Raw genomic sequence first — 18,830 nt, forward strand, 5'->3', positions numbered from 1 at the left:
ATTTTTCTAGCAAGGATAAGGAGGTGATTATTCCCTTGTATTAGGCAATGGTCAGGCCACATCTTGAGTACTGTATACAGATCTGGAGGCCTCATTTCAAGAACGATGCAGAGCTGCTGGAACGAGTTCAGAGAAGGGCAACAAGATTAGTGAATGGAACAAAGGCTTAAGTTTCGCAAATTACAGTGTCTGGAGACTAGGCACCGGCGAGGTGATCTGATAGAGGTGTATAAAGCCTTGAATGGTTTGAGCATGCTCAATGCCGATGGGATTCTTCCTCTTGCTCAGAATAATCACCTGAGAGGGCATAAATTCAAACTGAGGAAAGACAGATGTAGGATAGATGTGCATAAATTTGCCTTTAGCCAGCAGGTAGTTGGTTGGTGGAAAAGACTTCCATCCCTTGTTGTGGAAGTTGATAGCCTAAATAAATTTAAGGCTCAGCTGGACAGGTATTTTGAACGAACGGAGGGGTGAAATGGGAGTGGTTGTTTTTTTTTTTTTTTTTTTTTAGCTGATGCTGCATAAACTTGCTTTCTTGCATCATATGCCTCTACTAATGCTAATGCTAACATTTTCTTGTGTGTGTGGGTGTGCTGCTAGGAGTCTCCCCAGAGCATCCAATATGTGTTTGATGGGATTTAGATCAGTGGAATGGGCAGGTAAATCCATATGAACAATGTCCTCACTTTCCAAAATCATATCAACAGCTGCAGTGCAATGGAGTATGGCATTATCATCCAAAAACCCACTCAGGGCCAATGGCATCTCAGAACAGACACACATGAGGCAGGATTACCTCAGTACAGTACTGACTTCCAGTATCGTCCGTGCAAGATGACACCTTCCAGGACGAGAACACCTCGACCACCATATTGATCCCTTTCAGTGATGTTTGTGGGGTGATACCATGTGCCAACCTCTTGCCAGATCAGCTGAAGTCCAGAATTGCTGCTGAGACTGAATCTACTCTCATCAGTAAAGAGTACCTTACCCCATTGCACTGCTGTCCAGTCCTTGTGTTTGATGCACCACTGTAAACAGTGCCTCCGATGGGCTGGTGTTAAAGGGACACAGCATACTGGCCATCAGGCAAACAGTCCACCTTTGTGGAGTCACCTGGCCACAGTAAACTGTGATATCCTGCACGGCTGGTTTGCAATGGATCCCTCTGTCTGGTGGACAACAGGATCCGCTATATGTATCTGAAGGATGTGGTCGGCCTTCAGAATGATTGGTCCTTCAAACAGCTGTACCTGTCATTCTGAGGGCCGACCACGCACGTGAGACAATGTTATGGGCGATACTGAACTCTGCAGCCACACACCTCGCACTTCAACCTTCCTCATTATTCTACCCCAGGTAAAGTCATCCAGATGTTGTCTGGCCATTCATTTCATTGTCTGTAGCACTGTATGAAACCAATCAAACATCTGTAATGATCATGCTCACCATTTGGTAATTTGCACATAACTGCTGAATTTATCTATTTATGCGAGTCCTCCCGTCATGATTCAATTTTTTTTGCATGTGCACCAGCTTTCTACTGAAAGGCCACAGTTATGCAAATCGCCACAAGCTGTTTTGTTTGATTTTTTGGTTGTAACCTTTAGAAATAGTGTTGGTCCTTAAGTTTTGCACACCAGTGTAGCACTGGAAATATTTTAAAATAAAAATTCAGTACTTTTATACGATTTCAGAGAATATAGGCTTAGGGGTTCACGATAAAAATATTATGTTGAAAGGGGTTCGCAAGTCAAAAAAAAAATTGGGAACTGCTGCACTAGCTGATCCAGAAGCCTCCTAGAGAGTTGAAAATAGGTTTTATCAGGTGTACTAACTAGCGGCCAGCCTGTAAAGACAGTTTTAGAGCTGTATCCTCGAAATGTAAGGAAGATTGGATCTCTCGCCATGATGTCCACATAACCTCAAAAGCCATCAGTCATACTGCATGATGGAAGAGATGGGGAAGGATTGACCGGAACTTAACTCTGGAGACTAAACAAGGGTTCCACCGCTTCAAGCCACCAATAAGCAAAGTGGTGGTATTGCACCGGTTGATGAGAGTCATCTACCACCTAGCTACTTTAACATGTATAAATATTTTGGAAGGATAGGAAAGCTAGGTGAGGTGGGGTAATTACTGCTGCTTATTAAAAACTGACTAGACACAACAGAAGCCTTTCCAAATTGAACAAACAAACCAGAAGATTGTGAAGAGCCTCTACATGCAGATGGAGAAGTGCAAGTGCCTTCTTATGGGAGACTTAAATTTTTACCCTTATTGGCTGAAACAAGTGGGAGGAGAACTCACCATGGGTGACAAAATCTTAAAATTAACTAGACAACTATTATTTACATCAGCATATAAGGGAGATTGATAGGGACAAAATATTCTAGACTTAACCATCAAACCAGATAGCATCACAGGACTGGCAATGGGAGGAAGTGATCACTAGATGATAAGCAAAAGACTGGAACATGTTTCATTCCAAATGAAGCCCTAAATTGTCCAATAACAAAAAATTTAATCAAATTAATTTTTTTTTTTTTTTTTTTTTTTGCTTCCAAAGCTGTAATGTGCAATGGTAATTCAAAATGATTTTTTATTCCATGTGGCACAACATTTTTGGTCTCTCTCTCTCTCTCTCAAAAAAGGTATCAGTAATAAAATTAAAAAGTAAACTAATTTATCTCTCAAAAATGAATAATACCAGTAATACTCAATATTAAAGTAACCAAGAGCTTATTAAAATATAAATTACAGTATAATCTATGAAACCTTCAAATATTAAAATCTAATATTACTTTCTCACCATCATCATTAGTAATGGTCACAGTAGTACGATTTATTTGCCCAATAATAGCGCCTCCTTTGGGTTCAAAAAGCTGTATCTCAAAATGCTCATCTTTCTCAGCTTCAAAGTCATCTATGATAACAATCTTAATATATTTTTCAACTTCCCCATGGTTGAAGACAATATCACCTTCCCCGCCCACATAGTCTCTCCCACTTTTTGCAGATTTATCAATTGTTTTCCACTTTGCTGACACAATACCGTCAGCACCTTGCTTCCGAATAACTGGTATCTGAACAAAACCAACACTTTCCTGTACTAGAAGACCTCTTCGCTTGAATTGCAAAAACCCAGGTTCTGTAAAAGAAATGGAAAAAAGGTTTATATATGTAGCAAAAAAATTTAAAAAAGACACTTTTTTCTTAATGACACACAATATATACTAACAGAGCCTAACAGTACCCCCTAGAGGTGCAACTTTGATTTTGATTCTGCCCCCCTCCCAAACACAGAAGAATCTAGAAAAGATTCCTATAAGAACTTTAAGCCATATACTTTGGACCTTTTTTTGAACAGTAATTGGAAGAATGAATGTGTATTTATATTTTTAACTTTCTAATTTTACTATTGGATACTAATTGTATCCAATAAATTTTAAAAATACAGTAATCATCATATTGTTTAAAAATTCTCTGCCAAAGAAAACAGGGCTGAATTTAGATTGAAATAAATTAAAATCAGCACTCTAACTTCTTTTTTATTGCATAAAACAGCAACATACCATAAAAATTAAACAAAAATGCAATAATAAAAAAAATTATAGAACTTTTGGAGAATACAAATGTTCTGTAGAATACAGATTTAAAATCACTGACTTAAATAATAAGCTGATCTTAACTTTTATATTTTGCTTTAACAGTTAGCTTATAAACCTCATAAGTCATTTGGAATTATACCTTGTAAGCTCAGAAAAAGGCAAAGTGGCCTTCAAAACATCACCCAACCTCCTTTCTCATTTAATTATCATCTTTCTTAATTTTAGTACAGGGCAAGCAAAAAATGATGCAACCCATAAGTGAAATATTTATTGGTGGTATTAAATGAAGGCAGTTCAACTAGTATCATAAACAAATATACACAACTGTGACTAAACCAGCACAGAAGAAACCACACAGGTCATGTGATTTTGTAACAGACTTGTGACAGTCATCTTTCAACAAAAAGTGCACACAAGCATTTTTTTTGCAAGTGCAACAAGCATTCATTATCAAACATTGCTTAGCATCTCATTCAACTTTCCACAGATAGTTTTTGTGAGTTTTGTGATGCATTTTCCAGGTCTCCTGTGCCAAATAAATCAACAATATCTCATCAGGTGAAATTTTTCCATGTCACAGGAAGTGTGCAAGACAGAACATTTCGGTTGGACATCATGGAGAGCATGTAAACCACCTTCAATACTGTCGGTGGTTTATATGCTCTCTATGAAAATCCCCAAGAAAACTTTCACACTACTGTGGATTATATTACTGAAGTGTAAATAAGGCTACAAAGATTTAAAAACTCTATCCATATCATGCAGGAACTCAAGAAACCTAATAGGGAAAAAGAAATCCCATACTGTAGGTAGTTTACATGCTTCATTCGAGTGGGCATTAACATTTTATATAAAGTTTTCTTGTTTAAATATAAGATAGCTTATCATTACCTTTTTGTGGGAAATATCTTCACCCAACACTCACATCAAATTGATCCGGTTAATATATAATATAAAAGATCTTAGTGTGCAACACGATAATATCCATATTAAAAGATGGTTAATTTATGCGGTTTTATAAAACTAATAATCTTGTATTCCATTCCCGATGTCTACTTACTGCTACCAAGGAAGAGCAAAGCATAGTTTATGTACATCAATCTATCCCAAACTAAACCCATCAGCAATGATGGGCTAGAAACAGAAGACAGTTGTCAAACTATATTAAAAATATTTTAGACTAGACTTCTTTATAGGTGATTAAGTTATTTCAGTTATGAATTGTGCTCACAAGAAGTAAAGTGACAAATTTAACAATATCCACGCTCTTATAATTTAAAATTAGTGCACCGCGACAAGATTATTTTTGTTAACCAATGTGAATCTCACTATTCACACATGTGCATAAAGGTCCACGAGTCCGAAATAGTGTATGGTCTCCGCACATTTATAGAATTACAGTTTAATTTCATTTCAAGTGTTTCAGCTATTAAAAGTTATGTATTCATTCTGTGTATTAATTACTTTAGCCTCGCTAAAAAAAAACAAAACGTGGTTCTCCTAGATGGCGTGAAAGGAAAGTTCAGATGCACCTGTCCTTTTCACCCTCACATATGCCAGGTGTTGTTGTAATTGCATCATAAGATAATTTTGGGTAGAACTGATGTAAAAGGAGTTGCATTCCCCACAAACAATGTTATAGACTATATTGGTTTGCTCCATGTTAGATAGCGAGGTTGGCTTCCTCGTCCTCAATACTGTCTGGAATTTACTTAATCGGTTGTGCAGTTGCACAACCGATTAAGTAAATTCCAAAATAGTTATTTTGAATTCTGTGTTTTTGAAAAATGTTAATAAACTGTTCATACCATTGTTGTACTTAAGGAACTTAAATATTTTATTAATGTGTAGTATTCTTACTCAGCAGAACTAGTTCGGATTTTTGTTTCGCCTGTTGCTGAATGTACCCAATTATACCTAGTGTATATCCCCTGTTTAAAAATCTTGTTGCAAGGTCCCAGAGTTCGTCATTGAGAGATTCTTGTGTAGAACTATATTCGTACGCACTATCATCATCATCATCAGCCATTTTCAATCCACTGCAGGATGAAGGCCTCTCCAGCAACTTTCCAGTTCCTTCTGTTTTGAGCACTGGCCATCCATTTACTACTCAAAAACTCATGAATTTCATCTATCCATCTCCGCCTTTGTCTTCCAGGTTTTCTATAAAATCACGCACTATAAAATTGGTTAAAAATGATACTCCTTTTATACATAAAAGGGTGGTAACTTGAATAATGCAAAAATTTCCCTGTATTAGTATGTCATAGCTGATCCTTGTTAACAAAGAGTTAAGAAAATTTATAGAGTTCTCACCTGGGTTTTCCTTTTCCAAAGTAAATTTAAGTCTTGTGTGTATATTATTAAAAGAACCCATAAGATTATTTACATTATCTTCATGTTAAATAACAAGGATATCGTTCAAGTATCTACCATAAAATGTTAACCTGGGAATGTACAGATTTAAGTATAATTGCCCAATAGTGTTAAGATAAATTTCAGCTACTAAACCACTCAGGCAATCGGGAGGCCAAAAATTTGTCTGTAAATGTCTGATTGAAAATCAATGCAATTAAGCCTCTATAAGAAATCTGATTAAATAAAATATTTCAGTTGTAGGTAACTTCGTTTTATTTAACATTATGGAATTACTAGTAATAAAATCCCATAATGTATTGAGCGAATATTTAACATCTACATTAGTATATAATGAGACATCAAGAGAAAACAATTTATCATCATTATCCAATTTTGTCTTTTAATATATTAAGAAGTGAATTGGAATTTTAATGTAAGACAAAGGTTTTATGATTTCATATAAATAAGATGCTAGAGATGCAAAAGCTGAATTTTTGTAGGAGACAATTGGTCTAATCTAATACTCCATTTTATGTAACTTAACTTGTACAAACAGGGTAGGCACATTATTAGTTCTTGCTTTAAGATTCTTTAGTGTTGTCGTTGTAATATAATCTTTTCTTCTATATTCAGTTAAAGTGTTATTGTATTGTTTTATCATTTTGACAAACATACTTCTATTTTACAATTGACAGGTGGAATTATTGAATATGATAGTCTTCGATTTCTCAATATAATCTTCCCTATTTAAGACAATCACAGTGTCCCCTTTATCCACTCTTTGTATTACAATATTATCATTTTTCCTTAGTTTTTCTTTTTAACAAGGCTAAAATAATTAATACACAGAATGAATATATAAAAAACTCTTAATAGTTGAAACGAAACTGTAATTCTATAAACATGCAAGACCGTACACTATTTCGGACTCATGGACCTTTATGCATGTGTGAATAGTGTGATTCACATTGGTTAACAAAAGTAATCTTGTCACGGTGCACTAATTTTAAATTATAAGAGAGTGGATATTGTTAAATTTGTCACCCATAAAGAAGTCTAGTCTAAAATATTTTTAATATAGTTTGACAATTGTCTTCTGTTTCTAGTCTATCATTGCTGATGGGTTTAGTTTGGGGTAGATTGATGCACATCGACTACGCTTTGCTCTTCCTTGGTAGCAGTAAGTAGACATCGGGAATGGAATACAAGATTAGTTTTATAAAAACCCTATAAATTAACAATCTTTTAATATGGATATTATCACATTACACACTTTGATCTTTTATATTATATATTAACCGGATTAATTTGATGTGAGCGTCGGGTGAAGATATTTTCTACAAATAGGTAGGATAAGCTATCTTATATTTAAACAATATTATTTAAAGTAGGAAAAATTGGGCTTCATAGCTCTTATTTGAAATAAAGTTTTCTATACTGATAAAGTGTGGTTTCATCTAAGTGGTACATTAATACTCTAAACAGAACGTGGCATGCAGAAAATCTACATCGTTCATGAAAGACCATAGCACTCCTTGAAAGTTTGTGTATGGTGTGCTGTCTCTTGACCAAAAGTTATTGATCCCATTTTCTTTAGTGATATGGTAACTGCTCAATGTTAATAGGAAATAATAATGGATTTTGTATCCTTATTGGAATGTGATGAGCAACACTACTGGTTTCAGCAAGATGTGGTTATGACTCAAAGCAAATTCAACAATGCAGATGTTGTGCGAATTCTTTGGTGATTGCATCATTTCTCAAAACTCACACATAAATATGGAATGGAAGTGGAGCTATGCAAATCAAAGCACAATTTTCTTTCCAGTGGCAATATTCGGGATTTTTTTTTTTTTTTTTTTTCCGTACAATTCTCTTCCACATCCTCTGAAGAACATACCTGCCAAATTTGTTTGCATTTCCTCCTTAGATAGTATTGGAGAGAGTTCTAGGCAAGGAGCTAGAGCTAGTTGTGGCCATCCAGTATATTATGTTAAAAGGATATGATTTATAAAACTAAATTATAATATTTTAATATTAAATTATAAGTAATAAATTTCAGCAAATATTTACCATCATCATCAAGAATGGTTATTTCCATAATACATGTACGACCAAGGGCTACATCTCCTACATCTTCTTCCTTGATACTTAACTTTAAAAAGAAAGTTTCATCAGGCTCCCACTGGTTGTCATTTACTATCTGGACCTGCAGTTTCTTATCAGTCTCATGGGGTTCAAATGTGATAGTTTCCTTAATTGGTAGGTAATCTTCTCCAGCTACTGCAGTGCCATTTATAGTCTCAATCCTAAAACAACAAAACATAAAAACCACCTTCTGTAAACAGAATCTACCATCTCTAATGAGCGTTTGGTTTTAAATGAAACACTACTTAAACAGAATTCAATTTGTACAGAAAAGAGACTTGGGGAGATTATGGTTAAAGCCAACCAAAAAACATAAAAGGCATCATCAAAACACTAAGGAGAATTAAAAAGGGTCATAAATCTGAGAATTCAAAATTTAATTTTGTACTGGGGCCCAATAAGAATTTGCTATGTTACTAAATGCATTCATGGAAGGAGGGGAAGAGTTACAGTATGATCCAGAATGTAACTTGTCCTTATTACGTTTGTTTCTACAGAAACATTTCCAGGAAAGCAATAGTTGCATAACTCTAGATACCTGTTAGAAGTTTTTCTCTAATGGCATGGAGAAATGTACTTCAATTCTTTATTTTAAAGTTAAACTGTAAAGTTTAACTTTACAATTTTTAACAGTAGCTGTACAAAATTTGAGATTTCCTCAATTTTAAAAGCCCACTGACTATGCTTAGAATTAATGTACCATATAATTTGTTTGTTGAAAGAAGCTTATTACAATGTGTTTCTGTAAAGAAGCAATAGTATTGAATGTTGCTTCCTAAGTTTTTCTAGTTTTCAATGACAACAAAAAGAGCAATAAACTTCATTTATGCTAAATGAAAACAACCTCATTGTAGCATTCATTAAAACATTACCCTCCGACTCTTTATAGTTGGACTCTATAATTATAAATTCACACTGCACTATATCCACTGAATCATAAAGAAAGTGGCAACTATAATTAAGTTACTATTCTCCTTTGTAAAGAAGCTCACGGAAACCAAAACCTACTAAAGAGTAATGTGAATTACTCTTTATTGTAAATAGGTTTCCCTATTAAAAAAAATAAAAAATCTCATTTAGAAATGGGGAATCATTATAAGAAACTGACAGTTTCAAATATTGTCACGCTGTTGTTGTTGTTATTTGGTTTTTAGGAGCATTAGCAACTTGGCCATATTGCTCCGATATTGTCATGCAAATACAGCATTGTTTATGAATTATGTATTGAAAAAATTCCATCATCAGACAGACAAACTAAATTACCTGATTATGTGAATACAGTAGAATCAATAAATGCAAAGAGAATATACACTCTTTTAACAGTTCATTCTAATAAATTTTTTTTTGTTTTAATTTTTGTCAAATAACACTAATAAATCTTTTTTGAAATGTAAAGAAAAGTGCAAGAGGGATTTTGCTGAATTATATATTGTTGTTTATAGGGTTTTAGAAGCATCAGTAACTTAGACCATATCGTGCCATATACATGAAGCATCTTACTGAACAAAAAAAAAGTCTAATAAATAAGAATCCAAAATAACAACTGTCTCACCTGCAATGAGCACGACTTGACACCTTCCCATGACGATTAATTGTAACAGTTACATGGCCAGCATTCTCCAAAACAGCTGCAGTAGCTGCAGTGAATTCAACAACGGCAATATCCTCCCGTTCATATTTTGCTATCGTTTTCACTGGCTTCACATCTTCCTCCTCTAACATGTCATATACCTGAAACAGAAACCAAAATAGTGAGTCCAAGTATCTACTCAGAAAAACTGATGAGAAACAAGACACAAAAATGCAATAAAAAATTGTTTATTAATTATAATAATGAATGGTACAATCAATTCAGAATAAGAAATAAAAAATAAGTAGGCAATGCAAAGGGAAGAGGAAGCAAAATGGAAAAGATTAATTTAGGTTATAATAGAGAGAAAAACCGCAATGAAAAAAGGAGAAAACCATCTATGTTGGTGTTTAAAAAAGAAAACAAAAAAATAAAATAATAAAATAAAATACCTGTTGTAGCTTTTCACTAAGACGAGGCTTTGTTTTCTTTCCTCCTGAAATGTCCCTAATAGCTCCAACCCTGTACCACATTCTAGAGTGTGGATGCTCATCTATAAGTCTAGCAGCTGCTAAACAAGCTGCATCTTCATCTGTAAGTCCTGGATGTTTCCTTATTTCCTGGAAAAAATACAAAATATATTACATCTAGATGGGTCATTCTGCATATATAAATATTTTTTTTTTTTTTTTTTTTTTACCAATTTATGCAATGAATTTTAATTTATTTTTTAATGAACAATAAAATAGTTTTGTTAAGATGTCTTTATACTTTTATACATAATTTGTTTAGATGTCACATTTGGTCTGGACTGAAGTAAAACCAATTGGTAATGAAAATGTGAGACAGAAATGATGCAAAGCATCATTTAGGAAGTGATGTCACTTCCTAAATAATGCTAACTCACTGATTACATTCACTAATTAAAGAATCAACTAACGTTGATTCTGTAAAGTAGCAGGCATGACCCTGCTACTTCCTCTACTGAATCAATGTTAGTGAATAAGTTACAAGACATTCTAGCCATTCGATTTTAAAAATCAAAAATGGTTTAAATTTTCAAAGATGTTTTTATATAAAATAAAACATCTTTTGTACTTACAGGGTGCACACATCATTTTTTTTTTTTGTTTAAGAGTCTGAGAAACCCTTCTCAAAGTACCATAAATGATGAAACTTTTGATTTAAAGACTGAATATATGTGCTGGAGGAAAAATCTTCTTAAAAGAAGCAAAGAAAATGGGATGCTTCTTGATGGGGGTATTATAATTGATTTATATTCTTTTAAGATATTTCACATCCAGCAGTTGTAGACCAACCCATAAATCAAAAAACCAGCAGACACTAAAAATGCATCAAAAATGATAAGACTAGGACTGGCAACAGGGGTACAAAACCTAGGAAAACATTACAGGCAGGGCTCCTTCCATCCCTACTCCCAATTTTGGAAGGCTAGTTTTCATTTTTGCGCAATAGTTTGGTAGAGAACATTGATTTTTTTTTTTTTTTTTTTTGCAGTATCTAAGCTAAAAGCAACCTATCTACCTTCAAAAAGGTAGGAGTTAAATATGGAAAAAGGTGCATGCACTGGGAATGATTTCTACGAAGTAAAACTGATTCATAATTCCTAGAATTTGCCCTCTATCATCCCTTTCCCAAAGCCAAAGATCAAGGGTAAATTTTTTTTGTAGTAGCATAAATGCTCAATCTCACATGTGTATTTGTTTCTGTGTATGTTACCTCAGGACCATATCAAACTTGACTAATGAAACTGTTCAAAATCAACAGGATATCAACAAGAAATTAAATTCTGTTGATTTACATCAATGTACTATCCAACAAACATAACTATTAATACATATCAGTAACTTGAATAGCACAATCCACACACACCGTAACAGATACTTCTTCTGTATTATACAAAAATCATTCTTGCAGACTATTTTTGCAAGATCTATATTGTAAATATCAGTGCTAGATCTAAATTTAATCAAGTTATTTGCATAATCTAAAGAGATGATTTAAATGGAATAGCCACTTTATCACTATTAACAAGTAAGTTAATGTTTTCCAGTATGTTAAATTTCAGGGTATGTTAGCAAATAATTCATGATTTATAACAAAAAAAAAAAAAAAAACTGAGCAAAATGTAATGACCTTTATGTACAAACCAAGAATATTTCATTTCTGCATATCTACCACATTGCATCCTCATTCTTCTGACCAGTGCATGACAACAGACATAATATCCAGCACTTCAGCTAAAATAACATAGTACATTGATATGCACTATGTGACATAAACAAAAAATAAATAAATAAAAATTGCTTTATTTCTATTGGTCCAATTTTAATTAAATTTCAGAAGGCTCAATGTATTTTTCAAAGAGACCCAAATATAAAATATCATGAAAATCCAACATCTATTAGCAGTGTTGTTACATGCACATGGACAGACAATGCGAAGACAATAGGCACATTACACATATATGCTAAAGCACCTAAAAAGGTTCCTGTACATAACTGATAAAATACTGTTCCTGTGCAATTTAAAAAAAAATAGTGTTGATGATAAGCCATTTAAAAAAGTAACCTACAAACACATTTGTAAGCTGGAATGGGATAGCAACTTGTCTATTTTACCCATTCCTATCAGCTGCATCCCAAGAAGTGGCCAGACATGTCGATGTGCCAATTTTCTTTTTTTTTTTGGCTCCAATTAAAAAAAAATAAATAAATAATAATCTGGTTTCATTCACAACTGAAATACTATAATATTTGACTTTATTATTATCAAAAAATATATTTGCATATTAAGAACTTATTGTTTATGTGGCTAGGTCATCAATATTTTCAAATAAGTTTAATTCAAATTAGATAATATTTTGCTAATAAGGATATGATATTATTAAAATTAGCATAGGCATATGATGCAAGAAAGCAAGCTTATATAGCATCAAAAAAAAAAAAAAAAACCACACCTTCCCATGTCACCCACCCATTCACTCCAAATGTTTGTCTAGTTCTGCCTTGAACTTATTTAAGTTGTTGACCTCCACTACAACAGATGGAAGTTTGTTCCATCAACCACCCACTGGCTAAAGGGATTAGTTCCTCTTTAAGAAGCATTGGACACTTACAAAGGAGAAAAAAACATAATAAAAATGAATATGTCATGTGTTCATGAAATTCTCATTTTAGAAAAGTTTAAAAGTATGTGTGGCCATAAAAATTGCAGAGTTTTCCCACATGCATATAATGATTATATTTAATTACATCAAACCTACCTTGATAAATTTAATGAGAGAAGTTTTATCTGGTTCTCCTTTAGGAAAATATCCCAACATCCTTTTCTCTGGAAAAAAAATGTTTTTAAATAAAATAAGAGGCATGGAGTAACTGAAATGCTCATTATATTCCTAACTATAAAAAAACTCAAATAGCAAATTAACTTAAAAAACTCTGGTATTCTAAAATTAAATTTTAAATTAATTAATTTCAATACCAAGATGCAATAAACATAATGCAAACATAATGCTCGCCGAATGACTATTCAATATAACTATAAAATTAACTTTGCAACTTAATAACAATAATAAAAAATAATATAAAAAAAATAAGTTTTTTCAAAAATACACCTTAATTTCGATAAAATATAAGGTGTGGCTTTACCATTTTTTAAAATGAGGCATTTTATGTTGCAGGGATAAAGGCAACACCTTATACTGTATTTTATCAGAATTAAAGATATATTTTTGAAAAAAATATTTTTTATTTATTTTTTTTTATTATTTATGAATAGAAATTTTCATACTTTTTTTTATAAATAATAAAGTATGATTACGTCAAAAGATGGTTTACAAAATTACATCCTTCCTTCTAATCATATAAGAAGAGGGGGCAGGTCCGAAATGCAGGTAGCCAATACATGCAATGGCTGCAGGGTTCATTGCTTGATTTAGCTCAAATTCTGATGGAATGCATTGTCTTGCGAATTAGGAATATGTGCAAAATTTCAGCCTTCTATCTCTATTAGAAAGTGACTGAAAAAGTGATCGGCAGATTTGATGACAGAGCCAGTGACTTAATATAAGGTATATAAAAACACTTTTCTCATCAATATGGTATGGATACATATTTACTCATCATGACATTATTTAATGATGTGCTAAATGTTGATGATAAATGAGGATACACCACATATTTATCTATAACTTAAAGGACTGCTTAGGGAGGAGTGTATTTTTAATATTCAAAGCTTATAGTATAATAATAATTTTAAACAATTTAAAAAAAAAAAGATTGAAACCTGCTATAACAATGTTATTTTAGAGAATATTAAAAGTAAAGGAATTTTTGGCATTAGTTTATCAATATAGTTTAATAAATATAGTATCATAAAGCTTAAGGATCTACCTCTATGTCCTATAGAGTTAGAATTTCTGAACTTAAATTCCTTTTTTTTTTATCATTACATGATTTTGAAAAAAAATGAGAAATCATTGATGACTTTGCTGGACCATTTCTATTTATTGTTTTGTGGGGATCTATCTGGATCTGGAAAAACACACACACACACACACACACACACACACACACACACACACACACACACACACACACTTAACGTAAAAAAAAAAAATCTCTCTCCTTTGTTCTTGCATTCAAAATTTATAGACTGGCTAAATCATATCTATTGTCTTTCAAGATACAATCTCCCTGGTTGGTGGCTATATAGAAAAAAACTAATAATGTGCCTGCATTCAATCTTCTCTTGCCAAAGATTCTAGGTGAGTATAGATCTTAACCGAGCCACTCGTATTTAGCGTTGGTTCGATTAATGTAAGGTTGTCCAACTTCAAACCACTAAGGGACTGCATTATACCATTGATATCTATTCATTGACCACACTATAAAAAATATTTTTCTAATATACTGATATAAAAGTCCTCCATGGAATCTTAGTGAAGATGATACAGTGCCATCTACCACTCATTTGGAGAGTCTTGTTTTAATTCTCATCACTGTCTAGAGGAACTTCTAAAGTCCTTTTCAATCTAGGCTGTAGTTAGCTGATCTCAGACAGAAGGAGTAGAGTTCCCCCCAAGTTATTTGGGTTTTTTTTCAGTCCACACAACATGCAAATTGGTTCATGAACACACACACACACACACACACAATAACTAAAGTATGAGCAATAGGCTCTGCTGTTATTAAAATAAATATTAGTATTTTTTCAAATACTGATACAAATATCTGCCCTGTAATGATGTTAAAATACTGTAACATTATATATCAAAATTAGAAAATTTTAATAAATATGATTCTGAATAAAGATGTTTATTAGATGTCATATGAAATCAATTGGAAAATTGTGTTCAATACTAAGTAAGCATTTTCTGTAAAGCATTTGACAAGATTCACTTTTTTTTTTTTTTTTTAAGAGGAGGAAAGCATTAACATATATTTTGGAAAATACTCTTATTACCACATGCATCTGTGGGCTATTAGTTGGATAGTTCTGGACTAATAAATTAGTAGTAGGCAACTTAATCAACACGGATTTAGTGCATAGCTTTTAAACTATGTTCTAAAGCTGGTTTGTGTTTAATATATATGGGAATTTTAAAAAAATGAGAGAGAGAGAGAGAGAGAGAGAAAGAAATCTTAAGGAAAGAACTGCAGAATTTTAGACTTTACAGGATTTCAACAGCTTTCCATAATTCTGCAGTTGTAGGCGTTACCCTTTTCGATATCTAGTTTTAATACAGTTTGCAATGTTGTTTATGGGTGAGTGTCAAGTTCAACATTTTCACATGTAAATCCACTGTGAGAAACACTTACCTGGTTCAGTTCCAAGCTCCAACTGCTTTTTCTGCTGTACCTTTGACCCAAAGAAAATATTCTTATCCACAGCATACGAAACAACCACAAGTAATGGAAAGAAGAGAAATGTGATTACAGCTTCCCACACATCTATTCGATTTGGAGTTATACCAACCAGAATAATTAGCAGCCAAATATAAGCAAAGACACTGAAGGATGCTGTGATGGCAAATACCTAAAGGAAGAGAATTTCACTTAATCCCAATAACATTCCACTCATATATTAGATCAAGTTTATATCAGCACAAAGACAACTAAGAATTTAATATAGTTAATGTTGTATTTATAAACTGCATGTTCTAAAAAAAAAAGTCGATTTGTTTGTTTTGGAGTAACAAAAGAAAAAAAGTTTTTGGTAAATAAAACCCATTCTACCAATTTTTTACAATTTCTACCAACTTATTCTGAACCTTCCCAAAACTGATGGAATTCTGATAACTCTTTCCAATCTTACTCCTACAACACAGCATATCTTATATTAGATTTTATCAAGTCTTTCTGCATTTATATACTATTCAATATGTTTGGAATAAAAGTAAAAAAAAAATTTTAATTCTGCATTAAATAAAGAATGCTATTTCTTTATTTTGATATTATGCTGGATGTAAGAATGAATAATATATTTAAAACAGAAATAGATTTTAAAAAAAATCTTATCAATATACACACACACACACACACACACACACACACATATATATATAATAAAAATTATTATAAAAAACTATCTCATTTCCAACACAAAGCAGTAACATAAATCTAAGCTGAAACCAAAACTAAGCAAATACTAGAAGTCACAGCATCACATCAATGTTATTTTTTCTTTAATGACCATACTTCTACAATTTTAACATGATTATTGCAGATCAACTAGTCCTTACTGAAGGAATACTAAATTTGAACTGACATAATTTTAACTGATATTTCAAATATTATTTATTTAGTTTTTATTACATTGAGATTGAAAATATGTTTGCTAGGTTTTAAGGAAACCTAAGGTAACATTTAAGTTAGCACCAGTTCTGTCTGGAATTTATTACTTATTCTGTTGATTTATTATTTTATTTAAATTTTTTACTTATTTATTTCTGCATTTCAGAATACCATTTGCAACCAGTGATGTATCCAGAGTACAGCCAGTATTAAAAATAACAGTAGACACTATTAAAAATTATAACAAAGTGCTATTTGCCAACTAGGCTACAAGTTTGAATAAAGTAAAGCAGGGTACAATAGTAAATGCATAAAAAGCTACTAAAACATTGTTCTTATCAATTTGTATGGAATCAAAGATGAGTATCAAAATGTGTTGCACAACAAACTAATTAAATAAGGCCCCATATGGTAACAGAGAATGAATGAGCAACAGCAGTTCCAAAGGAAATGATCTGTAGATGAAGAGGAAAGTGGAGAAGAAAATAAAGAAATAAAAGTTAAAATATGAACCAGGCACATACCTGAGAGAGAGTTTTTCTATGCTTTCCAATGAGCTACTGCTCTAACAGAAAAGAAGACAATGGGAGCTTTATTCTACAGAAAATGCAATTTCTTTAAAAAAGACAATCCAAGTGGGGAGGGCCCACCTGCATATGATTAAATTTGTTGTTGTTAGCGTTGAGCACATTAATCCTCCATTACTTACTCCCCTAAATGAAACAAATTTATTCGTGTGGCATCTGTGAGATATCACTTTATTTTAATTGTAAAATAAAAAAATTTGCTTTTTTTCACTTAATTGATACAGTGTTCTATTAATTATGATATTCTAAACTCAATAGCAAAATATTAAACAAATAAATGAGAGAGACCAATAATAATGAAGAATATTTTAGAATTTTAAGTCACTCATCCCCAAGAATTGAAGCACAGGTGCTCACAGGATGTCTGGCAGATGCAGTGTGAACAACTGCATTTTTATCAGCTGTTCAGATTTAGACAGCAAAAGTAAAGCTCTATGTCAAGATTACATAGCTCTCACTGAAGCCTCACAGATTCCACATGCAAATGGGACTTGAATAGATGAGACATTTTTGCTCAAGTGGAATCTGTTAAATGGCAAATAATTATAGATGTACCTCTCTTTAACAAACTTCCATATAGTGAATTTTTCTATGTAGCAAGCTTTTTTGAATTCCCCTTGGTCATTAGTCATTACATAGAAAATAGTTTCCATATAACGAACTGATTTCAAGAGACCTGAGTATGCATTGTTTGCACTTCTGGCCTTTAGGCAATAAAGCTGATGTTGTATAAAGCACAATTTGAGAGCTAAAAGGATTAAGAATTAATCCCTTTAGTTTTTAAACGCTAAAGGAGATTAATTCCATGAATTAAGAGCTAAAACATTTACAATTTAGTGGTGCCCGTAAAACCCTGCAGGAGGAAACTGGCCAACCACGGCATGGGATAGAAAAATATGGAAGGTTTTGGAAGAGGTCTTTGCCTGACAGTGGTCAGCAATGGCTAAAAAGAAGAAGTAAAGCCTATACACTACTGTACCAAGAAGTTGCGCTGGTCAACTGCTATCTGTGTCCACAGGCATTGGCAAAGATTAAGGCATATTCCTGATGCAGACATTGGCTCTGGTCAACATGTTTCCTGCTGTAAGCATCCTATTAGAGAATTAAGAGAGAGTGGTTTTCCTTTATCCTGGAAATTCATCTGTTGTTTCGAAGAGATGAGTCATCCACACGTTTACTAAATTCACCTGTCCCTGTTTACATGCTAGGTAAAAGTGGTCCCTAAATCATTTTTTTGTAGCTGCTGCAAGTGACCTTACAGCATCTAAGACAAAATCCTTGAGTGCAGTGTGAAAAAGTGGAAGTGCTTAATAGTGTAGATCGGAGCGTTAAAAAAAAAGAAAGAAAAATCACTTGCAATCGAAGAAGACTATACCAATTAGAAAGAAACAGTTTTTAAAAAAAAATTATGGAGAACTACAAATCTAAAGACATATTCAACGTTGATGAAACAGGTCTATTTTTTAAATGTTTGCCGAACAAGACATTACTTTTCAAGGTGATAAATGTTTAGGTGGTAAAAATAGTAAGGAGAGAATTAGTCTTGGTTGGTGCAAATATGGCTGGTAATGAAAAACTGAAGATTTTGGTAACAGGCAAAAACAACCTCTATGTTTCAAAGGAGTAAAATCATTAGAGTTGGGCTAAAACTGCAACAAAAAAAAATGCTTGGATGACAAGTGAAATTTTTTGAACAGTGAAATGTTAAATTTCGATAGAAAGATGACGAAGGAA

The 18,830-nt window shown here is 32.8% G+C and overlaps 1 protein-coding gene across 1 annotated transcript in view; it reads right to left on the reverse strand.

Moving 5' to 3' along the window:
* The window catches only part of LOC150084050 (sodium/calcium exchanger 2-like), an 89,675-nt gene that overhangs the window by 21,912 nt on the left and 48,933 nt on the right, over positions 1-18,830 (reverse strand). The window contains exons 4-9 of the mRNA XM_090375873.1: positions 15,535-15,751; positions 12,978-13,045; positions 10,144-10,311; positions 9,674-9,852; positions 8,047-8,282; positions 2,817-3,155 (exon numbers count right to left, since the gene is read on the reverse strand). Of these exons, the coding sequence (XP_090231999.1) occupies positions 2,817-3,155; positions 8,047-8,282; positions 9,674-9,852; positions 10,144-10,311; positions 12,978-13,045; positions 15,535-15,751 (1,207 nt within the window). The remainder of the gene's footprint in view (positions 1-2,816; positions 3,156-8,046; positions 8,283-9,673; positions 9,853-10,143; positions 10,312-12,977; positions 13,046-15,534; positions 15,752-18,830) is intronic.

The sequence above is a fragment of the Mastigoproctus giganteus genome, chromosome 6, assembly GCF_048544385.1.
Source record: "Mastigoproctus giganteus isolate SK-2022 chromosome 6, ASM4854438v1, whole genome shotgun sequence".
Taxonomy (NCBI): domain Eukaryota; kingdom Metazoa; phylum Arthropoda; class Arachnida; order Uropygi; family Thelyphonidae; genus Mastigoproctus; species Mastigoproctus giganteus.